At 33.7% G+C, this 26,291-nt stretch overlaps 5 protein-coding genes, 1 long non-coding RNA gene and 1 other non-coding gene across 8 annotated transcripts; 3 read left to right on the forward strand and 4 right to left on the reverse strand.

Annotated features, from left to right (window-relative positions):
* LOC110420113 (MLO-like protein 6) lies at positions 1 to 2,403 on the forward strand (the record flags this gene model as incomplete). Its single annotated transcript, XM_089784286.1, has 10 exons — positions 1 to 90; positions 229 to 303; positions 393 to 487; positions 761 to 810; positions 975 to 1,015; positions 1,102 to 1,275; positions 1,373 to 1,408; positions 1,537 to 1,604; positions 1,706 to 1,766; positions 1,871 to 2,403. Coding segments are annotated over 10 exons (1,071 nt in total), but the record flags the coding sequence as incomplete, so codon positions are not given.
* Positions 2,404 to 2,542: 139 nt separating this feature from the next.
* Positions 2,543 to 3,709, reverse strand: LOC110420114 (polyubiquitin). Its single transcript, XM_021433291.2, has one exon. The coding sequence runs from the start codon at positions 3,619 to 3,621 to the stop codon at positions 2,704 to 2,706; it is 918 nt and encodes a 305-aa protein (XP_021288966.1). The 5' UTR covers positions 3,622 to 3,709; the 3' UTR covers positions 2,543 to 2,703.
* Positions 3,710 to 4,583: 874 nt separating this feature from the next.
* LOC110420112 (RING/U-box superfamily protein) lies at positions 4,584 to 7,491 on the reverse strand. Its single transcript, XM_021433289.2, is given in 8 exon segments — positions 4,584 to 4,924; positions 5,122 to 5,259; positions 5,342 to 5,440; positions 5,851 to 6,263; positions 6,336 to 6,500; positions 6,503 to 6,829; positions 6,832 to 7,089; positions 7,338 to 7,491. Coding segments are annotated over 8 exon segments (1,650 nt in total). The 5' UTR covers positions 7,438 to 7,491; the 3' UTR covers positions 4,584 to 4,774.
* A 6-nt stretch (positions 7,492 to 7,497) lies between these two features.
* On the reverse strand, positions 7,498 to 12,721 carry LOC149526917 (uncharacterized). The gene is made up of 4 exons (XR_016351451.1): positions 12,511 to 12,721; positions 11,309 to 11,415; positions 8,475 to 10,948; positions 7,498 to 8,383 (listed from the first exon to the last, which is right to left on the reverse strand). It is a non-coding gene; the product is annotated as an uncharacterized LOC149526917 (long non-coding RNA).
* A 3,927-nt stretch (positions 12,722 to 16,648) lies between these two features.
* Positions 16,649 to 16,741, forward strand: LOC149526918 (small nucleolar RNA snoR8a). The gene has a single exon (XR_016351510.1). It is a non-coding gene; the product is annotated as a small nucleolar RNA snoR8a (small nucleolar RNA).
* A 2,342-nt stretch (positions 16,742 to 19,083) lies between these two features.
* Positions 19,084 to 22,360, forward strand: SYP71 (syntaxin of plants 71). 2 transcript variants are annotated; one of them, XM_021433976.2, is made up of 9 exons: positions 19,086 to 19,476; positions 19,665 to 19,790; positions 20,018 to 20,183; positions 20,930 to 21,015; positions 21,155 to 21,223; positions 21,332 to 21,376; positions 21,471 to 21,533; positions 21,640 to 21,716; positions 22,019 to 22,360. In XM_021433976.2, exons 1-9 carry the CDS (start codon positions 19,321 to 19,323, stop codon positions 22,032 to 22,034), a joined length of 804 nt encoding a protein of 267 aa, XP_021289651.1. In that variant the 5' UTR covers positions 19,086 to 19,320; the 3' UTR covers positions 22,035 to 22,360. The 2 variants fall into 2 exon arrangements, with proteins under 2 accessions (XP_089640451.1, XP_021289651.1); XM_089784325.1 differs by lacking the exon at positions 22,019 to 22,360 and having other exon boundaries at positions 19,084 to 19,476; positions 21,640 to 21,720.
* A 315-nt stretch (positions 22,361 to 22,675) lies between these two features.
* LOC110420597 (NAC domain-containing protein 67-like) lies at positions 22,676 to 24,888 on the reverse strand. The gene is made up of 3 exons (XM_021433973.1): positions 24,633 to 24,888; positions 24,244 to 24,530; positions 22,676 to 23,833 (listed from the first exon to the last, which is right to left on the reverse strand). Exons 1-3 carry the CDS (start codon positions 24,832 to 24,834, stop codon positions 23,240 to 23,242), a joined length of 1,083 nt encoding a protein of 360 aa, XP_021289648.1. The 5' UTR covers positions 24,835 to 24,888; the 3' UTR covers positions 22,676 to 23,239.
* Positions 24,889 to 26,291: the final 1,403 nt, after the last annotated feature.

Consider the following 26,291-nt stretch of genomic DNA (forward strand, 5'->3'; position numbering starts at 1 on the left):
GACCCTGAGAGATTTAGATTTACAAGGGATACAACTTTTGGTCGAAGGCACTTAAGCTTTTGGAGCCGCGCACCAGTCCTACTGTGGATAGTAAGTGCATTGAACTCCTCCATTGATTCTCTATTTCCTTTCATGCTTCAATCTGAGCACCCTTTAACATGACAGTTTCAACCGAATATAAGAAAAATGAGAGCATTGATGGCAAACTGGCAATTCACAAAATTGCAGGTCTGTTTCTTCAGGCAGTTCTTTACATCAGTTCCCAAAGTTGATTTCTTAACCCTACGCTATGGGTTCATTATTGTAAGCCTTTCAGATAATTAGCATCTTGTTCTTGTTGGGTTTTCTTTTTCTTACAATTATGTTAACTTTGACACATTTGATTTTCTTAGGCACATTTGGCACCCCAGAGTGAGACGAAATTTGATTTCCAGAAGTACATTAAGAGATCGCTTGAAGAAGATTTCAAAGTTGTCGTAGGAATCAAGTAAAGCTTTTAAGCTATTTATTTAATTCACTTGTTTGAAAGAAGCCATAGTAATTCTTTTCAAGACAATATGGTTGAATGGCTAGAAACTAGGCTAGCCAACTCTTTCAAATTTCATATCAGAATTTGATTCTAAATCCTGATTCTTTGAATCCTCAAGTTTAGCTGTGATAATTTATTTCACCTTTTAATTTAATTTTGTTTGATTAAAACATAGGTGTTAGTCCTCTTGGTAAACGTGGAACGTACTAACATTGCTTCTTCTGATGGCAGCCCAATCATCTGGTTCTTTGCAGTGTTATTCCTAATGTTCAACACCCATGGCAAGCCAACAATCCTCACCTAAATTATCTCCTTTTCTTTTATAGAAATCTTTCTTCATGCCAAATTCATGAATCAACAAAGATAGCAAAGTTACTACAATAAATCTATAATATATAGCTATCAGGATGTAATTAACCTTCTGACTTTTCTGGACATGGGACAGGCACCTACTCTTATTTATGGTTGCCTTTCCTCCCTCTGATTGTAAGCATCTCAGCAGCAACTTTATGTACTGAATTGTCAATTCCCTTTTGGTGATAATGTTAAATAATGGACATGGCTCTTAACAGATCATCCTGCTGGTGGGTACAAAGCTTCAAGTTGTGATAACTAATATGGGGCTGAGGATTCAAGAGAGAGGAGAGGTGGTGAAGGGGACTCCAGTGGTGCAGCCAGGGGATGACCACTTTTGGTTCAACCGTCCTCACCTCTTGCTCTACCTCATTCACTTTGTACTTTTCCAGGTGTTTCCTGTCTCCAGTTCAAATATGTAAAATGTCGTCTCAAATCAATGACAATATCTGATACTAATAATTACCCCTCGTTTCTGATTTTTAACAGAATGCGTTTCAACTAGCCTTCCTAGTATGGACATTGGTGAGCTATTAAGCATAGTCTTATTGCAAGTATTTGTCTTCTTCTTGTAACTTCTGTACAGTATATATACTCACCACACATCCTGCCTCCTCGTTTCCTCTTCTTTTATTTTTTGTTCCCTCTTGAAGTATGAGTTCGGCTTAAAATCTTGCTTCCATGAGAAGCGGGGAGATATAATCATCAGGATATCAATGGGGTAAGTTCATCCTTAACCATTTGAATACCTTTGCGTCTCTGTTCAAATTCTTCTTCCAATCTTCCTTAATAACAATCCTAGCTATGCCTTTGTTTGAACAGGATACTCATACAAATACTATGCAGCTATGTCACTCTTCCTCTATATGCATTGGTGACACAAGTGAAAATAATTGAAAATGTCATATAGAGAACTCTACATTGCTTGAACACAAGCATTTGTCTATGTTCAAAAATGTTCAAGGTCTTTGCATTGCATTCAAACAGATGGGTTCAACCATGAAGCCTACCATCTTCAATGAGAGAATAGCAAATGCTCTACGGAACTGGCACCAGGAAGCTAAGAAACACATTAAACATAAGCGTCATTCAGGCACGATGACCCCATTTTCAAGCAGATCAGACACTCCATCAAGGGGTGTGACCCCTCTTCACCTCCTTCACAACTATAGAGGTGAAGCAGACAGTTCCCAAACATCACCAAGGAGGTCTAATTTTGGTAATGAAGGCTGGAAAATAGAAGGGCCTGATAGGGGCCATGTCCCAGAACAGAAACACAAAGCTACTAATAAAGTAGATAATCCTTCCCAACATGAAATCGAGAATGAACCTTATGATTTCTCATTTGATCAAAGAACAGGAAGGTGAAAACTACTTGTTTAGAGTTGTTATCCGGAAAAAACTCGAAACTAATTCTTTAAATTTAGCTCCCTCGAAGGCTTTTTCTACCAATAGTTTCCAATACAGCAATCGTCACAATGTATGAAATTTAAACTAATATTGAATGAGAATAGCAGAGGAGCCAACCCAATTTTCAAGCAACCTTCATTTTGTTTATAATAAACATTATTCAATCATTTGCTCTCTTTACGATCCAAAGAGTTCTAATGGAAATTCCATGGACATTTGTTTCAGAAAAACAGGCAAGACAGAAGCAGATAAGAGAAGATCACCAAACTTTTATTCCATACTTGGATTAACATCTTACAAATGCAACAAACCCAGATATCAAACATTAAAGAAAAAGAAAAAGAAAACACTTCCTTATTATGGCAATATCTTAAACTTAGAACAAAGGCAAATCCTTTCTTTTAGAGTAATCACTGCCCACCACGGAGACGAAGAACAAGGTGAAGGGTAGACTCTTTCTGAATGTTATAATCAGCTAAAGTCCTCCCATCCTCCAATTGTTTCCCGGCAAAGATAAGCCTTTGCTGATCTGGGGGGATTCCTTCCTTATCCTGAATCTTTGCCTTGACGTTATCGATTGTATCCGAACTTTCCACCTCCAAGGTGATTGTTTTTCCAGTCAAGGTCTTGACAAAAATCTGCATTCCTCCACGAAGCCTCAAAACAAGATGAAGGGTTGATTCCTTTTGTATGTTGTAATCAGCCAAGGTCCTCCCGTCCTCAAGCTGCTTCCCGGCGAAGATCAAACGTTGTTGGTCTGGTGGGATCCCTTCCTTATCTTGGATCTTGGCCTTAACGTTATCAATCGTGTCCGAGCTCTCGACCTCCAAGGTTATTGTCTTTCCTGTCAAGGTTTTGACAAAGATTTGCATGCCCCCACGAAGCCTGAGGACAAGGTGGAGAGTTGACTCCTTTTGGATGTTATAATCAGCCAAAGTACGGCCGTCCTCCAGCTGTTTCCCGGCGAAGATGAGCCGCTGTTGGTCGGGAGGGATGCCTTCCTTGTCCTGGATTTTGGCCTTGACGTTGTCAATCGTGTCGGAACTCTCGACTTCGAGGGTGATGGTTTTGCCGGTCAAAGTTTTGACGAAGATTTGCATACCGCCACGAAGACGGAGGACCAGGTGGAGAGTTGACTCCTTCTGGATGTTATAATCCGCCAAGGTACGACCGTCTTCGAGCTGTTTCCCGGCGAAGATGAGCCTTTGCTGGTCGGGTGGGATCCCTTCCTTGTCTTGGATCTTGGCCTTAACGTTGTCGATGGTGTCGGAACTCTCGACCTCGAGAGTTATGGTCTTGCCGGTCAGGGTTTTCACGAAGATCTGCATCTTCTAAAAAGCTATGAGAATAATCTGAGGAAATGCTTTGAGAAAGATTTTGATTAGCTCTGGTTGGATGCGAGATAACACGGGCGGAGAGGGGAATTTATATAGGAGAAGGAGAAGAGGTGACCGACTCGTATAGGTTTTCTTACTTCCAAAGGAAGGTCCGCAGAAAGCGACGAAGTTGCGGTCAGACGAGTCGGCGCAACCTTAGCCACTTGTTACTGGTTGGTTATTTAATTAGCCAATCATCACCTCACGGCTGACTCACGCAACCCCGAATATTTTATTCCAGAACTTTCTGCTCACTCTTTATTCCCATTTCCTACGAAGTTGCCGCACGGCTTTTAATCACAAATGAGATGTTCCATTTTAATCCATTTATTCTAATTTTGATTGATTTAAACCTTAAATTCTAAACATATGTATAATTGAAGACAATAAATAATATTGTGATTAAAAACCGTTAATTGCGATGATTAGATAATTATCTGAATTTAATCTCATGCTTAAAATTATTCTGATTAGATAATTTATACTTCTTTTTACATATTTTATTTTTTAAACTGCATGCACGGATTTATACTTTTAAATTTTTTATTTTTTAAAAATGCATGAGGAAAATTCAAATGCCACAATATTATTGATTTCACGTGGGAGCATTGAGATTAAATTGAACTTGTGAGGTACTTGTACCAAATTGCCACAGCAATTCAAGAATTATAGATGGATGTTTGCCTTGTACGGGTACAAGGGTTGATTCCGGTTTTGGGTGAAGCTGCAAGGTGTAACTCCTTTGCCTAAAACCCAATGCTGGAGGGAGACCATGAATGTGAGCAAAGGGGAGACATTTCTCAAGCGGTGTATTCAAAGGGAAGGAAGAGTGCATTGCATCCTTTTTCTTCCGTTTTAGGTTGCCTGCTGAATCTCACAAAGACTCACAATCCTTGCACAACTCGCAAGAAAAATTGGGGTAAAAACAACAAATGGATTGAAATTAATTTAACTTTTAAGGCTTCCACGAAATTGAGATGGATGCCAACATTTCCTTTTTCGTTACAAATTTTCTCTAAACGATGTCTGTGATTTGTTTGAGCAACACTCTCATTATATATACAAGAATGATAAATGATAAAATGATAAAGCAGGGTACAAGCCATTATTTCTCCTTGGCATCATCCGCCAGAGCTGAAGCTTTGCAGATTGGACATGTATTCTTCATTGACAGCCACTTCTTGATACAGGGAACATGGTAATCATGCCCACATGTATTTAATGCCCCAACTTCATCCATGTCCTTGTACTCTTCCTGTCAATTACAAAGATTCTTGAGAATTTCTCAAATTCAACTAGCGCTTTCTGTTTTGAAATCAAAATATGTAGATGATCGGACAAGTGGGTTCATAGAAATGAGATAGCTAAGATTTTGGTCGCTAAGTTGCAGACAGTACTTGAAACATACCATATAATCCACAACACTTACGTTTCAAACAAATAAATTCTTACCAGGCAAATCACACAAGAGCTCTCATCCCGAAATTGACCTGAAGAGCAATAAATTGATTCGGTCAAACACTTAGATATCCAGTCTTCAGACAAGCCTGTGCTAACATTCCCGATCCTTTCCCCTAGTGCAAGTAGCTCCTGCCCAAGCAAATCATCCAAGGTCATTTAAAACAAAACACTAAGAATATAACACACTGTAGTAGATAACGGAAATACATACCTCGTAACTCATGTTGTCTATGTCTAACCTCATATCTCTATGCTGATCAAACATGTTTCTAGATCCATAAAAGGCTGAGCGGTCCACAATCATAAAACCCTGCAGAGTGAAAACGAATTATAACATTCAGCTAATGACTCGTTAAATCAGTGAAGTTAGTTGGCAAGCTAATATATAGTAAATGCTACTGAATAGGATTTTTCCTGTATCTCATTGGCAAAATACTTTATCTGAAGCATTTCACTACTTCAGAATCATCAAAAATAATAAAAAAAAATACTCACAGCCTGGTCATCAAACAGAAAATGCCACAATCATTCAACAAAGAAGAGTACTTATTAAGTGATAAAGTCAAAAAAGTGCACCAAAGTGAAACAATACAGCACTCTCAGAAGAAATGCAACATGCTGAAAGCTGTGTTGAATGAGTTTTCCAATTATTACTAGAGGACATGCAAGTCCACCTCAATTGCTAAGCAAGAACATAATTCCTTCAGCGGCAGTAAATACCTCAGATGAAAATCGGTCATGGAAAGCTGCATCATCAGCTAGAGATCTATATCTGTCATTAGATATCCTTGACCTCGCATTCCGCTCATTATTGCGCCATGTGATAGCTGATAATGGCCGAGGATGTCTGGAGGAATAAGTTTCAGCAGCAACCTGCACCCCCTCTTCTGAAGGTGCCACATGTCCTAAGCGCACACTGCTGGAAGAAGCCCTGAAAGTTGGGCTAGATCTCTGAGAATAGTTTGTGCGAACACCCCTTACAGATTGGGCTGAGTTGCCATTAAAACTCTGAGGAAGAACAGGATTTCTACCCGAAATGAAATCATGCTGAAGACCCCCAACCTCAGTAGAAGCAGTTGTAGCACTGCTACCACCCAGAAACTGGTTTGTCTCATGATTAAAAACACTTGAATCTGCAATTCAACAGCAAGACTCAGAAATGATGGGGAGATTCAAAACATGACATAGTGAAATGTCCAACTAACCTGAAGCTTGATTCCTTCCATGACTAGGAGACATTCTCAAATGGCCCCACTCCCACTCCCTTGACAAAGCATTAGAGCTCTGACCTGAGAGATCCACTGAGCTAGAATGGTCAACCGGGTGGCTTGCAGAGTAGGCAGTGTGTGAAGGATTGCTTGATAAATGGTCCTAACTAGGTTGGATTCGAGATCAAGTGCTGGACGGCTTCTCACGTTCCTCATAGAACCCTCACCCCTAATTGAGAGGCCCTTGCCTCCATAGCTCGAAGGCATGGCAACATGATCCCAATGCATGTGTTGAGTTTCTATATTTGGTTTTTCTTGCCAAAAGTCAGAAGATAGAGGAAGATCAGATGAACTTCCAGCACCAACATATCTGCTTGAACCACCCCTCTCACAGACTGAAGGGACTCCAGGGCTTTTTCGCTTGTGAGGTCCTCTTCCGCCACCCATTGTAAGATCAACAAAACCACCCTCAATTCCATGGAAAGTCTGCCTTCATAATTGGAAGAAGATGCATGATGCATGTAGTTTTCAGGGGCAGCACTAAATGCTACAGGTGGTGATGGATGCAGAAAAACATCATGAGATGGGCCTGAAGTGTCAGGTTGATAAGTGTGGTGCTTCAACATGTGGCTTGAGGAAGCATAACCACTTGATCTAGGCACAGGATTCCAATGGAGAGAAAAATGCACCCCTTCAACAGTCATATTTCTACAGGACAGAGAAGGAACCTGTTCTGTAGTGCTTGCCCTCACTGTGGAACAAAACAAGAAGAATTAATAGGCATCAGAACTATAGCTAGTACACAAACAGAGGATCCTATATAATGCAAAAGGCAGGCATAACCCAAAACCCAGGTCCAACTTTCTAGGTAGGAGAATATAATAGGTTTACCTGCCTTAAAACATTTTTTCATACTGTAAACACTATCTATTTGTCATCAACATCAACCTTATCTGCTTAGAATATAATTCAAAATTGAAGGCATTAAAATTACAATACCTAGATTTCCATAAGGTTGCTCTGTATGCATATGATTCCAGCTCTGCTCATGTTCACTCTCAAACATTTGGGATGTGCCAAATAAATGTCTATGCCCCATAATCAAGTCACCTAAAACCTAAAGATACGTTATATTCCAGATGGAAGAGTCAACCTGAAAAAAAAAAAAAAAAGAAGAGAATGGAGATGTTATTATAAATATTTAATGTCTAACAACAGGAAAAATGAAAAAAGGATGTATACAGCATTCCCCTTTCATTTTTACAAGCAACATACACTGATTTTACCACATTTCATTTCTTATTAAGAACTTCCACAAAAGTTCTAAAAGAAATCCACAATTCTAACACAAATACAATCATGTGTGAGATCTCATGTATCTGCTGCAAATGTGGTTCCATGTATTACATCTTTTAGTTGTATCATAAATTAGTTGTCACTAAGCAGAGATAGATGGAATATTAAGCTACCCATTTTGTGCTCCTAAAGCAAACTGCTTAATCCTTCTACAAGAGAAGACAGTTTTGCCATGCTATCAAAAATATAAAAGATATTATGTGACATGCACTATGGAAACGAGAACCATCACACACATATTGAGTAATAAATATCAAGCTTTTGGAAATCAAATAACAATATAAGTAAGCTTGCTATATACATCACACAGACATTCCAGTGCACATAAGGTCACCCAATACACATAAATGCACATGCACAAATTGTTACATGAAAAGGACATCAGTTAGAAATTTAACAACTACAAAATTTTATGCTTTGGCTAAATCAGAATTGTGCATAAACAGCCAAATCACTGGTGAGTTAATTCTTAGGAATTGGAGAAAAAGATGCTGAAGCAAAAGTGTTCAATGCTTAGGGTGCTTTTTGCAGTAGACTTTCGCAAATACAGGAAGTCAACAATCCTAACTACCCAGTTGCACACTATGGTCTTCTTATACACTGGCATGCTAGCCATAGTCCAGCCACATGCATTTATCTGCTTACCTATTGCCCCTCTCCACAAAGTTGGAGAGAGCATCCTTCATATTCTGGGCAAGAAACAAAGAAAAAGTGAAGGCAAGATAGAGAATACTAGATTAGTAATTAAATACAGACTTTAAATTGGATGCCAGTACTAACCCTATTACCCCACCGCGATAGAACTTCAGGTTCAGACTCGTAGAGGAAGCACTAGAAGCAGGATTACTCATCAGGACATCACCTGGAATTGTTTATAATTCATGGCAGACGTAAGGGACGATAATGGTCATCACTTAACCAACCATGGCTATAAAGTTTGTAAAGCCAAATTAACAGCAGAAGTATAAGGCCTTTCACTCCGGTCATGAAATTAGTAATCAAACCAAGATAATATGTAACTTCCTTCTTTCCTCCTTTTGGTTCAGTATAAGAATGGAAATTAATAAGTACGAAGGAACCTCCATGATATTGAACTTCCACTCTGTAAGGTGGGAACTGAAACCTATCTATGATGAAGATAAGTTAGAAGAATACAAAAGCATTGAGATAGCTTCCAAAGAAATGAAGATTTCAAATTTAAAGTATGCTGTAAATTTTAAGTAAAAAAGTTAATAAACATGGAATATGAATATATGTGGCAAAAGTACCCATGTTTTTAGCAGATCAAGCTTCCTCAAAGAAATTGAAGGAGAGAAATAGAAGAAGCTACAATTTTGAAATAAGTCATTATCATAAGGAGCTACAGTCAATTCCATAGGGATGTATAAATTGTTTCTTAAACAAGAGGAAAGTTAGTAATTAGATCATATGTTCACATACATGAAGTGGCGCATGAATTTCCATCACCTGTAATCGTGGCCAATCACATGCAGTCCGCTGTGATTACCGTTATTTTTACCCTCAAATACAATCATTGAAAGTGTACCCTTTACCAAAAGAAATTAAAAATATCATCCAAAATCCAATAATTTATATAAAACCACAAAAAAAGAAAAATAAGGAAATAATAAGAAAACAGGAAATTCCAGGATAAAATTACAAAGGTGACAGTCACCATCACTGATGTACAATCCTGTCCACCAAAAGCATATCTGGCTTTAATACGAAAGGTCTAGATTGATTCCTACGGTACCTTTTTATCATGAAACATTTGAAGTAGAGATGATCAGATGAAGTCGATACATAATTGTATCTCTTAGGAACATTATTGTGCCTCACAATGTATTTCTGAAAACTTCCAAGGTCAGAGGATTACGTGAGTACTAACAAATATATATATATATATATATATGTATATATATATTATGTACATTACTTAAAGTTGCCAGCCTCTTTGCCATAAGTTTAGTTACTTACAAGAAATCTGCCATCAATTTAAGGGCATGTTTCACAATCGTGGAAAGGTTCACCATGAAGCTTTAGTAATACAAATCAAGGGGACAACATTACCCTAGAAACACAGAAGCTTCAGGAACATGTGAATAAAACACTCCTTAAAACGAGGCGCGTAACAATAAGAAGAAAGCATAACAATCAATCACGAGATCTCACAAAACCAAACTCCAGTGATTTTCCTTCAATATTTAGAAGCAGAAAGACAAAAGTAGCCGCACAAAAGGTTTAACCAAAATTTAATAAGCATTCAGCTCTCCTGTCAAGAAAGTTCACTGCCTTGCATCTTGACAGTAACAAGCATAAGTGTTGGCTTACCTAAGTCACTACATCCAAGTATAAGTTGACCGTCCACCTCAATAAAATATGTGAACCTGAAGCCATCAGGCCTTTATATAGTCACTGGAACTCCAACGATGTTAGCATAATTTTCCCCTCCTCACAGGCACCTAGTCCCCACAAGCATAATTTCAACACCTAAATTTTTTCAAACCACTTAGGTGTGACAACATCCATCAATAAGCAAGAAAACACAATCCCAACTACTTGCCTATAGTCATCATCCAGGCATCCAATTTTCCACCATAAGTGGCCATATCTGATATGAAATCAATTAGCACCACCCAACAAGTCTCCAGAAATAGCATGTTTCAACGGTTGTGCAGCAGACGATACTAAGATCAATGTTCAGCAAAGCCATCACGATGCCCTACACCATAAATCAAACTTTCAGCAGAAACCGTAAATTGGATGACTATCAGAAACTGTCAAGGCCATGGAGATGCCCCCAGGACTCTTGGGGGTTCTTAGGTCATTACATCTTCTTAGAACTGCACACAAGAAGATACAAAAAAGATACTATTCTCAATTCCTTAATCTCAATGTCACTCCCTAAACCTCCTGTAACACTCTACACCAAGCCTCTAGCATGCTAACATAGAATGTCAAATATGATGAATTTAACATCATGGCACAACTATAATCTTAGCCTCTTTTATTTTTTGCTTTTAATCATTTTCAGTGCAATCTCCACTCTATGGAGGGGAACAACCCTGATGTCAAAGTGAATTCTGATGGAACAAGGTCTAAGAATTCCACAAATTGGAGTAGTAGCTCTAGTACCATTTAATTTGCTCTTCATGTATGAAAGCTGACTTATAACACTCCAAAATGAGTGCATGTGATTCTAATAAGAAGACACAGGAATCTTTTCTTCTTTTGCCCAATTGACCAAAGCTTTCCTGCAACACCATTTGCAATTCAGAAAATAGAAACAGGAAAGGCCACAACTAAGATATTTACCAACTCCAGTATCCTATGTATGGTTCATCCAAATGAATGCTTAACAAACTTCAAAAACTATTTGCAGCACATGATAAATGCCTGGGGAATTAAGATATGAAATATAACTGAAGATGAAGGTACCGCAAGATATAATGAGGAAGTGGAAGATGGAAAGTGAAGGGAAAAAAAAAACCAATTGGAGGACAGATATTGACACACTTCATCCAAAAGCTGACAGCTATAAGAAGTATCAATGTAGAGGTTCTAAACTACTTAAACAAATTGCTTAAAGAGAACAGAATAACAAAACTTCATACCTTCAGATGTGGACGTGCTATTGTTCCAAAACTTGCATACTAATTAGTGGTTATGCTCAAGGGCAAACTCAAGAAGTAGGGCAAGAACGAAACACCGAGTGCCTAACCTGCATAGAAAAACATCTAACCTAGTTGATGCTAAGGCAATCAAGAGAAAACTAGGTCCAATCCTATCTACTATAGCATCTTGTCCAACAGCAGTTATTGAACATGCTAGAATCTGCAACATGTAATTCAACTATGAACTGGCATCTGAACCACAACCAAAGAATGAAAGCCAATTTCTTACGTTACAGCAGCCCTAGGGAGGTAGCATTTTATGATAATCATTTTCTATTTCCTTCAAACCAACACTGACAACATCAATGTGCTGGACCAAAAACAGGAAATGTTAAGCTTATCACAGAAATCCATGCAAGGGAACAGGTGAGATTTGAGCGCAACACTGGGATCAAAACCCGAAAAGCAAATTAGTTAGGCACGATATAGGACATAATATGTGATAGAGCTCAATTCCGTTCCCTTCATTTTTTTGCATTGAACCGGATGCAGGACATGGGAAGAAAAATACCAAATGATATACCGGGTAACAATTTCACATGTCAAACACACCCATAGAAAAATATAAAAAATACGAAGTCTTGAATCAGTTTTAAAAACCTTTTCCTCACGATTCTCAGAACAAAAGGCAGAAAAAATTCAGTTGACTCTATGAAAACGGAACATTGAATTACTTTCTATAAACAGAGTTTAAATATAATAACACTAACAAAATCTCTTTCTTTAAGCTACAACAACCACGTCAAAATTAAAACTACTGATCATCGTTAAGTCAAGTCCCATCATCGGATGATCAACAACGAAATAACTCGAGCTGATGATGATCATAGCCATGATCACAATCGAAAAACCAATTTTGACGGCAAAAAAAAAAAATTTTCTTTTTTGAATATCTCTAAAAATACAGAATTTTAACAGAGAATCTAAGCATGATTAACAAGAAAACAAGACAAAAACACCACAGATTATACTGTACAATCAAGATCAAACATAAAAATAGCAAAACTAATCAAATAAACAATAATCAGACCTCAGATAAACAAAATTTTCATGATCAAAGTCGGTTCAAAAAATTAGCTAACAAAATTATCATGCAAAATAAAAGAAAAAAATTAAAGGAAAAAAAAAAGAGGAAAACGTACCTTGAAATTTTTTTTTGTTTGGATGAAAATCTGAGAGAAATCTATTAGAATGAGTTAATATAAACAGAGGAAGAAGAAAAATGGTTAAAGTTGTGTTTGGGAGAAGGAAGAAAGACAATGAAATAAAGCGGTTGGGTGCGTTTGTCTGCCTCTGTGCAGAAATAAGAGAAGGAGAAAATTTACCACCAAAAACTTTAAAGGACAAAATGGAAATGAGAACTAAAATTTTGGCTGCTTTATTTTTGGTCCCCGTAACGGGTTACCGACCCAAACTGCAAAAAGCTTTGCTAAAAAATAAAGAAGAAAAAGGGGTATTAGTCGCACTACCAAAGAAAATTAATAAATAATAATAATCTTTGTTCGCTTAACACGTAGTTCCTCTCTTTTTTTTTTTTGTTATTTCTTTATCTTGGTTTTTGTGTTTTTTAAAAAAAATATTGAATATAAATATTCATTATAAATATATAAATTTATTAGATTTAAGATTTTAAAATTTTTTTGAATTATTTAAAAAAATAAATGAATTCTTTTTTTATTATATTTATTTTTATTATCTATTATTAATTAAAATATTACTTATTATATTATATTTATATTTTTTTTCAAAAAAAATATATTATACCCATATGATCTTAACTTGAATAAAAATATTATGTATTCATGTGACCACGTTATTATTTATTATAATATATTAATATATTATATTAACGTTATGTGTCATAAAATAATAATTAATTAATAGTTAATTAATTATAAAATATTATTTAACGTAATAAATGAAAAAAATTATTTAAATTTTTTTAAATATTTTATCAATTTATTATTAAATTAAAGACTTATATATTCTAAATTTAATTTTTTTTAAATTTAAAAAATGAGAAATAAAGAAAATTCAAGGAATTGTAGCTAGGGCCCAAAGGAAATGAGACGTGCCTTTTGAGACCACCTAATGTACAATTCATTGATTTTAGATTAGACTTGTATGCTTAAAGGGGATGACCCTTTCATGGGTGGTTTAATTTTGGGTCACGAACTTTGATTTGAAGGTTTATTATTCTAATAATAAAAAAAATATATTTTATTTCATTTTAAATAGTCAAAAATCATAGATAAATATTTTTTATATGCATGATATATTTTGTAAGGATACCGTAAGATTCTTTTTTTAAAAAAATTCAAAGTTATAATTAAACCCCGTATTTAGGAATCGAGTGCTTATTATTTTTCTTTTTATTAATATTTTATATATAAAAAGAAAATGAAAATGCTTTTGTGTAGCTGCAATTTAGGGAATAGGATGGAGAACAAGACGTGAGAATATTGGCAACAATTGAGAAAGTAGTGTGTTTTCGTAGGGCCAACCTTGTGGATAGAAAAAGAATTTCACCTATCGAGATTGTGGCTGCTAATCAATGATAGACAAATACATAACCTTGAGAACATAAATTGTTTAATTGTACCCTTTAAAATAAATAAAAAAGGGACAATATTTCCCTGTTAAATAGATCCAAGATCTGTCAAGGAAAGGCCTTAAACTTTTTCACGTGGCAAAATAGTTGGATGTAGGCACGTCAACGTTATGACGGAGAATGGAGAACGTTGGCAAGATAAACTTTGTTTTAAGCTTTGAAGAAAATGGAAACCCACTGCAGCAAGAATCTATATTCATATAATTGCATGTGGAAAAAAAATAGACATATAAAAAATTATATCCAAATTTAATCTCTAATCTTGACTTCGTCTACTCACGTTTTCTTATTTTTTTTATTATTATAAACAAAAAATCAATTTAATTGATAAATTCATTAATTTTGAATAAATAATTTTTTATAAGTTATATCGATAATTTTTTTTAAATGTTCGAGTTTTATGGAATACAATCTTGCTATAATTTTGGAACTAAGCAATGTATCTGGTATTTATATTTTGTCAAACATTTAATTAAAGCTTAAAACCAAACTTAGTAAAAATTTTAGTTATAATAGTACTATCATAATCATTTATGTCAAGTTCATAAGTAGCTTTAATGAATGAATGGGCATGGACAACTCAACAACCATTGTACGTACCCAAAGCCAAAGTGCCCACTTGCCCCCTATATAGTCAATAACCCCAATAAGCACTTTGGTTTACTTTGGCAATTGAAATTTTGGTTTTTATTGACTTTATAACAAAATCAATGACTTGTCCATCACTTGTCCACATGAAGGGTGAAGAATATAAAATAAATGAATAAATTGGTATTTGTGTCAATGGATGTTTTAATTAATTTTGAGTTGGGTCGATGGCTTAAGATTTAAGCATAGTTAATTCCTTTTGGTGGTCCATTATGCAATCCCTTTACATATTGTCAATTTATATGTAAAAAATAATAAATAAATAAATAACAACTATTATCGTAATGGAATAGGGTTCGTTTGTTGAGAAAATATATAGTAAGGTAATGCTCTAATCTCGGGCATTTAACTGTATGCGTGTGAGGAGGGCAACTTCATCTCAAAAAATTGATTATAAAATAACTTGGTCTTGATTAAGATTAAGGCAACTAACATTATCTACCCCATTTTTTTGGTGTTCACCTTTTTTAAGATATGAATCTCACATTAATTTATTATGAAAGTAAAAAAGAAATTAAAATTAAACAAAAATAATTATAATAAGAGTTTATATTTGATACAATACCAGTTTAATTTTTTATATACATTATCAATCAATCACAAAATATCACTTCATTAATAAATAAAATAAAAAAATTTTAACCCTTAAAAATAAATATTAAAATTTTTTAATATTGAAATAAATGAAAAACAAAATTATTTGATCTTCTCTATAAAACTCTGTTACACCGGCTCTCTCAAACCCTCTCACATTCTTCTCTTACTACGCACAGCCATTACTTTCTTCCATTGATCTTCTATCCATAAATCTTTGGAGCTCACCACCTTACAATCAAACAAAACAAAACTCATTATTTCTTATGTTCTTTCATTGATTATCCACAAAAAATCTCTCAAAATCTTTATTTTTTTTATTTTTTTCATTGATATGGTGGTCTTATCACACTAAATCCAAAAATAAATAAATAATAGATCCATACAAATCCCATCAAAATACTAACATCACCATCAACAACAATAAAATCTTACCGAAAAATTCAAATGATTTAATTTTGATTTAATTAAATATTAAAAAATCATTAATATATTTTTAAAAGTTTAATTTTTTTCATTAATAATGTAACACTTCGCAATTGATATTCAATACAAAAATTGCGTATTATCAATATATCAAATATAAACTATTGTTCTATAAATAAAGTGAAAATATATAGTATGTTTAAACTATTCATGCTATCCTAGTAAGCGAAAAAGTTTTCAAATTAACTATTGAAAATTGGTCAAAAGACTTATCCAGTCTCTATACTTTTCAATTTTATTCAATTTAATTCATATATTTAAAATCAAAATAATTTAGTCTCTTAATTTTGAAAATTGTATCAATTCAATTACTTCTGCTAACGGTATCTAATTTTACTGTTAAATGATGACGTCAGCACTGATGTACCATATTTTTATGACGTGGCATATCACATGGCACTATACGATGATGTGGTAGTGCTGACATGGCATTTACATATTAGTGCCACATGTCAAATAAAAAAATTTTAAAAAAATTTTGCCAAGTCATTAAGATTAAATTGAACAAATTGAGATGTTAAGATACTAAATTAAAAAAATATTTAAAAATATAAAATTTTAAATAGATTATTGATATTCTTATTAATAAGTTAAATATTTAAGTATAAAATATTTATGGTATTAAAAAATATATTAAAATATTTTTTACTCTATTATTTGATTTTAAAATATATAAATTAATTTATCTTTTTTATAAATATTAAGTTTGAATTATCCTTTTACCAAAAAAAATTCATACTTAAAATCAAATTTAGATGAATAACTTGTATTATATTAAAATAAAATAATATAAAATGATTAAATAAAATTTTTTTCTTCTATTTATAATAGTATAAAAATTTGAAATTTATTTAACTTAGTTTTTAACTTGAACTAAAGTCAAATTAATAAAATATGTTGATTTAATTTTATTTTTTTTAAAAATGAAGAACGAAAATATAAAGTTAGCGATGATTATAAAAATAATTCTTCATTCTGATTTGTTTAATTTGGATATGACAAACCTCTTATTACAACTATAGAATCTAAGCTTCACCTTTTTAATTTTTTATGTTTTTATTTTGTTAATATTTCAAGTTATATTTTTTAAGTTGAAATTTCTTAGATTAAATACTGCATTTATGATTGATAAAGTTAAATATAAATGTAAATATTTGTACCATTTTATTTTATTAATAAATTTTTTGTAGATCTAAATTAATAATTTAAATTTAAATTTAGAAGAATTTGATTGTGGTATTTGAATTTAAATAAAATCAGTTTATAAGAAATTTTGAGTAAATTTAAATAAAAGGTAAATTGGATAAGAATTGAATAATTTCAAAATAATATGTATTTGTAAATTTTGAAAGTTGTAATTAAATCAACATATTTAGTTATTTTATATTATTTTGTTTTAACATAATGTAAGTTATTCATCTAAATTTAGTTGTAACTAAATTTTTTCAAAATTTTTTTTATTGAAGGAGAATTCAAACTTAATTTTTGTAAAAAAGATAAATTAATTTACATATTGTATAATCAAATATTTAAGTAAAAAAATATTTATATATTTTTAATATAATAAATCTTTTATACTTAAATATTTTATTTATTAATAAGCATATTAATAATGTACTTAAATATTTATATTTTTTAATTTTTTTTCAATTTAGTTCTTCAATATTTCAATTTTGTTCAATTTAGTATACTATATGTTTTTTATTAATTTAAGCTCTATGACATGATAGAATTTTTTTTTTAAAAAAAATTGATTTGTCATGTGACATTGACATATCAACATGTCAGTGCTACATAAACACTGTCACGTCATCGTATGGTGCAACGTGACATTACTACATCATCACTTTATGCCACATGGCATGCCATGTCATCATCTCAGCATTACGTTAGTACTGACGTCATATTTTAACGAAAAAATTAAATGTCGTTAAGGAGAATGACTAAATTGATGCAATTCTCAAAATCAATAAATTAAATTATTTCGATTTTAAATATATAAATTAAATTAAATAAAGTTAAAAAATACAAAAACTAAATAAATCTTTTTACCAATGGAAATTCTTCTTCTTCTTCTTTGATAGTAAAACGCAATAAAAGAAAAAAAATCATTAATTTCACCACGGCATGACGTTTGAATAATTGAAATTCACAATGCTAACCATAGATTTTTTTTTCATACTATATAAATTGACCAGTTGGGAATGTGTCTTGGTCATTTATGTATAGTTGTATATTTCAAATGAATTACTTTTATTATAAGCAACGTGAATTTCGTTTTCTAATTTTAACAAAACACACACTAAAGTTTGGATCATACTTTTAGTGTATGCATTTTATTTTAGTTATTTTTTTAAAATAAAAAAGAGGAAAAAATATTTTAATTTGATGATTTCTTAGTTAAAGAAATAAAATCAAAGAGATATAAATATGTAAATGTCATGAAATCATTAATCTCTCCTAAAAGGTTAACTTTATAAAGCATATAATGCTTATATTTATAAATTTTTCACGATTGTCTACTTGTTCAATGTAAAATTGAAGCATTATGTTCACTTCTTTTTTAAGTATTTGATGAAATATTATTTTTCATCCCAATTTGACTATTGCTTGGTTGTAGTTGACATATAGGTCGAATCTGCTTTGATATTAGTTTAGTATAAAACCGATACCCTCTCAAGTACTACACTTATTTTCAAAGCAAAATTATTTACAAAAGAGAGGAAAAAATAAAAATGAATAAATTTAAAATATAAATAATTCCAAAATAATATAGTAGTAACAAAATAAAAATAGCATAATGGTTAAATAAGTTTTAAATTATTTAAAAATATTCAAAAAAATTTATTTTGTTATTATATTTAATCAAGTTTTGATATTTTTATTTTGATTCAAATAAGCATTTATTATTGATGTTTACTTAATTATTATTAATAAAAATATTATTATCATTTTATATGCACATGGTATTGATATGACATTGATACAGAAAGTAAAAGAATCACATGATTATACTATCATATCCAATTAACATATTATATCATGATCAATTATGGTATTTTAATATAATATGACAGTATACAAACTAATTAATGATATTTTAACTAAGTTAATAATTAATAAAAAAAGTTTATTTGATTAAAAATGAAAGAGTATAAAGATTTATTTAATTTAAAATAAAAAAATTAATTGAAAGTAATAAAAATATAAAAATTTATTTAAATTTTTTTAAATAATTTAAGAATTGTTTTATATTATGCCCATAAAAATTTATACTTCCAATAAAAATATATAAATTCATTTTTTTTTAAAATCAAACACCGCCCGTTATTACCGCGAAAGTAAAATCTTAAAACCCCAAAGAAAAGAGGAAAAACAAAATTTCAAAACAGAGAAAAGGAAAAAAAGAACGCCTTACACTTACAGGCTGTAGTTTATTATGTTTCTGAAACCGTTTATTCTTTGAATCTGGAGTTGGTTCTCACACCAACATCAACGGAGGAAATAAACAGAAACAAAGAAAATCGAAATTTTTATTTTCTCTCCCAATTTTCTTTCCATCCAAACAGCTACATTGACTGATCTGTAAACTCAAAACAGGTCAGGAATAAAAATGAGTGTAATCGATATATTGACAAGAGTAGATGTGATCTGCAAGAAGTACGACAAATACGACGTCGAAAAGCAGCGAGACCAAAATGTTTCCGGCGACGATGCCTTTGCTCGCTCATACGCCGCCGTCGAAGGCGACATTGAATCTGCTCTTCAGGTAACTCTGATCTAATCTAATGGTTTAAGCTTATTTTTGTTGAGCTTTGTTAGGTTTAAGCTTGTTTTATTATTAGGTTAGTTGAGATTTAAGAGTGTCAGTCTTTTGATGCTTAATTGAGGGTTGTTCAGTAAGAGTGAGGGTTTTGTGCCTTTAATTTGAATTATATTTAATTTGTTTTGATTTAGAAAGCGGAGCTTGCTTCGAAGGAGAAAAGTAAGGCATCTGCTGTTGCAGTGAATGCTGAGATTCGTCGAACCAAGGCTCGATTGCTTGAGGAAGTCCCTAAGCTGCAGAGATTGGCTCTTAAGAAGGTTAAATTTCTCTTAATAACTTAAATTTTCCAAATTTCTTTAATAATTTATTGTAAATGTTAGCTCGATTAACTATTGATAGATTGGTAATTTTGGTGTCTAAAGCAAGGAGAAGCGACTAATGTACTATTTCGTTTTACAAATTGAGGGGTATTTGGAGTAGTTTATTGTGGGCTTGAGAATTGACCAGTGTGGTCGGTGTGATAACTTTTGGAATTCATTTGCAGGTTAAAGGGATTTCAACAGAAGAGCTGGCTGCTCGTAACGATCTGGTCCTTGCATTGCCAGACAGGATTCAAGCTATACCTGATGGAACTGCTGCTCCTAAACAAACTGGAGGCTGGATGTCTTCAGCACCTTCAGCTTCTCGTAATGAAATTAAGTTTGATTCAGGTGATCCTTAACTTCATTCAAATTGCTTGTTGAGATTGAGATTGTATATAGGTAGGCTTCATGTTAGCTGTGTACAGACCTGTTCCAACTGGTCAGTCTTTAGTTTTTAATCTTTATTTATACCATTTTGATTATAATTGAACAACTGATGCATTGCTATCTTTTTCTCCTATTGTTTGTTGTTGTTGGGAAAGGGGTTTAGAATGGTCCTTTTATTTTTTGGGTGGTGGCTTCCATAATGATGCAATAATGTTGTTTTGTCTTTCAAGTAGCTGATGCAAACATAAGATGAAAAATTGGGAGATAAAAATGTCAAGGCAATGGATCAAGAACAATGACTTGATTAAAAGATAAAAGAGAAGAATTTGGAAGATAAAGATGGAGACATAGAAATAATACTAGGAACCCAACAAAAAGGTGGGGAGAGAGAGAGAGAGAGCATTTGAACACTATCTCAAATAAATTTAAATTTATTATTTTTCTTGGGTTTTTATAGAATAACAACCTAGTGGTATGCCATATAAAAAATTTCGAGCATAGTAAAGGAAGGAGGGTGCTTACTTATGTTCATAAATGCCAAATCACTCCATATTTTTTTATTACCATAGGACTGTTTGTGGTGGCAAAGTTTTCAGTCTTATAGTTTATGTGCACAAGTTATCAGTAACGATTTTTTATGATCTCTGAAACTTTTATGGCTAGGAATCTTAAGCTTTGTTGTACTTTCATATTCATATTGGTCATAGATGGAAGATTTGATAATGAATACTTTCAAGAATCTGAGCAGTCAAGCCAATTCAGGCAGGAGTATGAAATGCGGAGAATGAAGCAGGCAAGTTAAACATGTCCGCATACTGTTTTTATGATCCTTTTTTTTTTTTTCTGATCAGAACTAAGTTTGCATGCCTTGTGATTGCATACACCACATTTCTTTAGCAATGTTTCACTTGTTTGTTTTGACATCCCTACAGGACCAAGGTTTGGATATGATTTCAGAAGGCTTGGATACTTTAAAGAACATGGCTCATGATATGAATGAGGTACTGCTGCCTTGATTGTCATTTGTAACTTTTCATTGATAATGTATTTTTGTCAAGGATTTGTAAGATTCATGCTGGCTACTTAATTGCATCATGTGGTATGTGCAGGAATTGGATAGGCAAGTTCCTTTGATGGATGAAATTGACACCAAGGTGAAGATCATGACAATTATGTTGTTGTACAACTTAGAAACTGCTTAAAGACTACCTATTCACAGTATATATTCTCTTCTTGACACATTTACAGGTGGACAAGGCTGCTGCTGACCTTAAGAATACCAATGTTAGACTTAAAGATACTGTCAATCAGGTGATTAAGTATAACTTCATTAAGTGTAGATTCCCATCCATTTTCCGCTTTGTCAAGTTGTTCACTTCTATGCGAGATCTGACATTAGTTTTTGGTTCTGTTCCAGTTGAGGTCCAGCCGAAATTTCTGTATTGATATCGTCTTGTTGTGCATAGTTCTGGGAATTGCTGCCTATTTATACAAGTGAGCTTCTATGCATGCTTTTTATAAAGAACAAAAAGAAAAAAGAGCACCCTTCATCAAAATTTTCCATCTAATGCTAACTGGCTCACAGTGTTCCTTATTATAGATAGACATACAGTTTAATTTTGATTGAACTGCTTGTACTGTGTGTTTTGGTTGTGTTTCGGTTATGTTTGGTGATAAATTTTGGATTTCTTAAAATGCATTAGGTCAAAACTCTGTTGATGGATTAACTGATTTGTCCTCTTATTTCTTTTGTTATTACCATTGAGAAGTCGTTCTTAAGTGTTCTTCATTTGCAGTGTTCTTAAGAAGTGAAGTGATAAAAGGATGCATCGACGCGTTTCACTTTGATGCTGTCGGCCTTTTTCAGTATGATCTTTCATTTGGAGGATTTGCTCTCGTGCTTGATGTTGTATTTGATTTGTTTCTTATGTGGGAGTCATTGTTCACACTGTTAAAATGTGAGTTTATCTTTCTATACAAAAGTCAAGAACTTCAATCTTTGTATATGATGTAAGTTGCAGAGATTTGATCACATTAGTTTGAGGTGTTTCTTCTGCCTTAATGTCCCTTCTTTACGATACATCATTATAATTCTGCCACATATGCAGACAATTTAAGGATTTGATATTATGACCTAATCTCTCACTGATATACTAATGCTTTGAACCCTCTGCTGTTTGTGCCTTTGGAATCTAATTTCTGTACAGAGATAGAGAGGTAAGTAAGAACGGAAAAACTCTACAGCAGAAAGGGAAATAAATATTGTTGTTAACCCCTGTTAGTTTTGCTAGGTATCACATGAGTTGACTAGTAAGTAATTTAGTCTTATGATATGTTATTGAGGAGGTCATATTCTTACATACATGTCTCATTTAGGTAGAGCTTATCGTAATTCTTGGATTAGAAGAATCGCAGCAAGGGGTAGAGAGAGAGCACATGGTTTTATCATTTATGCTAGGGTGTTGCCGTGTTGCACTGTTTTGTTGTTGGAATAATCTTTTGCCGTGTTGCACATGATTTTCTTTCTTTTTTGTTAATAAGCCTTGTATGCAATTACCAGTTTTCCAACTTGTAGGCATGACTTACGGTCCATTCCTAGTGCATGCTTGGTTCCCTGTATTCGGGAATGTTTCTCTTCATTAGGAGCGGCTCTCTTGTATTCTTGAACGGTAATACTTCAAGAACTGAACATTATTTTTATGCTAACACTTTGTAAATTACATCGACAATGCTTTGACCAAACTAATATCAAAAGATCACAAGAGAGCTCTACTCTGTGCTCTGGTCGTAGCCACTAAGGCATTTATTTGATTTCCCATATGTACTCACAATATTATGTACATGTATACAATATAAATTCCAAACCTTGCAATCACCCTACTAATTTACAGACAAATTCATGATGAAATAGATCACCAAATCTGTCTATCCAGGCCGTACATATCTGCAAACCTCATCATACCGAAAGAACCCTTTGTAATTTATGTACGTAGTTTTTCCACATGCTGTGAAGTTATCTAGCAAGCTTCTGTGAAATCAAGGTGATTAAGCTCTTGATACTGTATGATGGGGTTCCATTGATCTGGACTAAAATCGTTGCCTTCCGAGTGGTCTGTTCCATAAAAGTTGAGGTCACTGTAATCGTTGCTTACCGAGATCACTTCCTCCTTTTCTGTCTCATCCCAGATGAGCTTCTTGCTTGGTGGGACAAAACTTGTGGCCTGGTTATCACCTTCCATGGACGTTCTTTTCGAAGGGTTAAACAGGCTTTCAAGAGGTGAAAATGAAATCTGCAATTTCTTCGTATCAGAATTGGCCTCCTGCGCAGATGTGCGAGATCTGTCACTGCTTTGGAAGCTGATGCTCGAGGTTGTTGTATCAAAGCAAGGAAGGTCTTGAGAGGCAAAAATGTAAGGTAGCATGGGGCAGTCACTGAATAGATAGCTTTCGGCCATCTCAACGTTGGGGTTATTCGCGTTTGAAGGCCATACCTCATTCAATTTTGGGAGATAGCCGTCTGCTGGTTCATGACTTGTAATTTGTCTATCTTCCCATCTGTTCCTTTGCGTGCTGCTCTTTTGCCTCACTCGACAAAGCACCCAATCATCCAACTGTAGCATAAAAGAAAAACAAAATGATTTCCTTATAACCAATTTTGTGTCATCAGATTACCAGTACCATTAGAAAAGATGAATGAAAAGCCATGCATCACCCTTCAGAATTTCAAGGGTTCTGTTTTTTTATCTTATACCAACATATCAGGAATCCTTAGGCCTAGCTATAGCTCTGTCTTGTACTGTTGTTAGCTTCTAAAGCAGGTAATTCCTTGCTACTATTGCTAAACTAATCTTTCATATGCATTATTGAATGTAAGTAGAGGGACCTTGTTTACTCTTGAAAGGAAAAAAGAAGGGGAATTCCAGGCCAATCCGTTCTCTTTTATGATATCAACTCGTATGCAAATTCCAAAACCTAGGCTGAAGAAATATCGAGTAGTACATCAAGCTAACTACGTTCTTACCCTCATGGACCCTTTTCGCTTGGGGGTCCAGATCATGGTTTCACGCAGTCTATACTCGTGCATGATCCACTCTGTCTTGGTTCCTTTGGGAGGACGTCCTTCGTAGAATACCAGAGCTTTCTTCACTCCAATACTCTCCGTTCCGCACGAAGTCAGGATTGGCTTATCTGTCCCCGTCGCCTTCCAATACCCTGAAGCCGCCGCTCTGTTAGGCCTTGCCCCGTTCGGGTACTTCCTGTCTCTTGGTGAGAAAAAATACCATTCATCTTCTCCAAACAAAGCTTTAGCTGTATCAAGAAAAGAAAAAAAGCCAATCTAGATAGAGATAATTAGTAAGTTTACCAGAATCTATACAGTAAAGAACATTGAAACTACAATATTATACAGACATGGAAGCTCCCATGGATTGAACTTGTATAAATCGATCTCAACTATAATAGAAGCTGGGAGAGGACTCGAAGTCACTTTGTTCTTCAAGTAATGGACTATGAGCTCCTCATCCGAAGGGTGGAATCTAAAACCAGGAGGGAGCTGAATCTCTGAGCCAGGTGTCTTCTCCATGTAAGAAGCAGAAGCAGAAGCACCCAACATCGGTCTTGGAGATCAATGAAAAAGAAACCTAGGAATTAATGACTCGCCGATATTTTTGATTCGAAATAGTTGTAAAAATGAGGACAGCACTGTGCAAAGATTATATAGGGTGGTTTCAATCTCCATGCAGATGGGGACATTGTTAACGCTATTAAAATTGGCTCATCTCTTTGATAACCTTATTATAAAGTTTCCCTGAAAGAGATTGGAAAGCTACCAATTTGTCCACACTTCCTCGTGACCCCTGTTTGGAACATAAATTCTTCAATGGACCTGCTATGTCACTTACCCCTCCCTGTATTATTTTAGGAATTAGGTTCGAGACTGTTTGCCAAAACGGTTCAAGTTCACGTCATCTTTCCATTTATATCTAGGCCAAACCTACATCTGATTTCATCACGGTTAGGTGGGGTGATGGCTTTAATTTGGATCTAAAGGCCCCCAAGTATGGGAGCACCTTCTGATTAATTAGTTGTCTGCCAACCTACTTGAATTGGTCTCTTCCTGGAAGAAAAAGAAACTGTTGGCACATTTTAGAAGTCTTATTTTGTTTCAATAAATGTAGTCTTAAAATTAAATCACATTCGGAATCATATAAATTATTTCATCTTATAATAAAAAAATTCAATTAGATGAAATAAAAATTCGTACATTTTAAGTTTAATCTTAATATTATAAAATGATATAAATATTTAAATTTATTCATAAAAATTTTTTTTGTCGTTGTCTAATTAGATTTTGATGGGGTCTTTATGATATGATTGGAATTCGGGGATCGATAGCTACAATAATCTCCATCGGTCATTGCCAATTAGAGCCAGCTAGCCTGCATGGCATATAGTCATGGAAAACATAATGTAACAGCCAAGACCCAGATGTGAGAATAACCAACTTGATCTTATGACGGTTGGTCCAAACAACCTGTTTGTCTTAGCTTGTGAGGATTTTAGCCGTTTAGCTGAAGCAAATAAATTAATAACAAAAAGAAAATATACTATAGATTGGTAGGAAACAAGCGTTTGACAATCAATTGGGCGATGATTGGAGGCTAATAGAGAAAGCAAAAAGAAAGAAAAGGGTACAAATCTTTTGCCGTAAGGAATCCAAAAATTGAATGTTATATATGACAAGAGAGCATTTGGCAAGTGGGCTGGCAAAAAGATTTCGCAATATTTCTGCTTCTGAGCAGGAGATATATACATACATACATATATATATATATATATATATGTATATTACATATGAAGAACAAAGAGTGATTTGCAAACTTAGATAAGCGAGAATAGGTCCAAACAAAAGTCGGTTTTGATAGTCTAACCAATCTATGATGATGAGATGTTGTTCGTGTTACAGGGAAATTTGCTGAAAAAGGAGTGTCGGTTAGGAGAGGCCCATGACCAGAATGATTGTCGCCTTAAATTATTTTTTAGCAATTATACACTATTCCTATTGCTTAC

Source organism: Theobroma umbraticum, unplaced genomic scaffold (genome assembly GCF_002168275.2).
Source record: "Theobroma umbraticum cultivar Fairchild unplaced genomic scaffold, ASM216827v3 scaffold_86.0, whole genome shotgun sequence".
In the NCBI taxonomy this organism is placed as follows: domain Eukaryota; kingdom Viridiplantae; phylum Streptophyta; class Magnoliopsida; order Malvales; family Malvaceae; genus Theobroma; species Theobroma umbraticum.

Coding starts and splice junctions, on each gene's coding strand:
- LOC110420114 (XM_021433291.2), bottom strand. CDS start 3,621: ATGCAGATCTTCGTGAAAACCCTGACCGGCAAGACCATAACTCTCGAG.
- SYP71 (XM_021433976.2), top strand. CDS start 19,321: ATGAGTGTAATCGATATATTGACAAGAGTAGATGTGATCTGCAAGAAG. Junction 19,791..20,017: donor AGAGATTGGCTCTTAAGAAG/GTTAAATTTCTC, acceptor ATTCATTTGCAG/GTTAAAGGGATTTCAACAGA. Junction 21,534..21,639: donor TTAAAGATACTGTCAATCAG/GTGATTAAGTAT, acceptor GTTCTGTTCCAG/TTGAGGTCCAGCCGAAATTT.
- LOC110420597 (XM_021433973.1), bottom strand. CDS start 24,834: ATGTTGGGTGCTTCTGCTTCTGCTTCTTACATGGAGAAGACACCTGGC. Junction 24,531..24,632: donor CAATCCATGGGAGCTTCCAT/GTCTGTATAATA, acceptor TTCTTGATACAG/CTAAAGCTTTGTTTGGAGAA. Junction 23,834..24,243: donor AGCGAAAAGGGTCCATGAGG/GTAAGAACGTAG, acceptor TTTATGCTACAG/TTGGATGATTGGGTGCTTTG.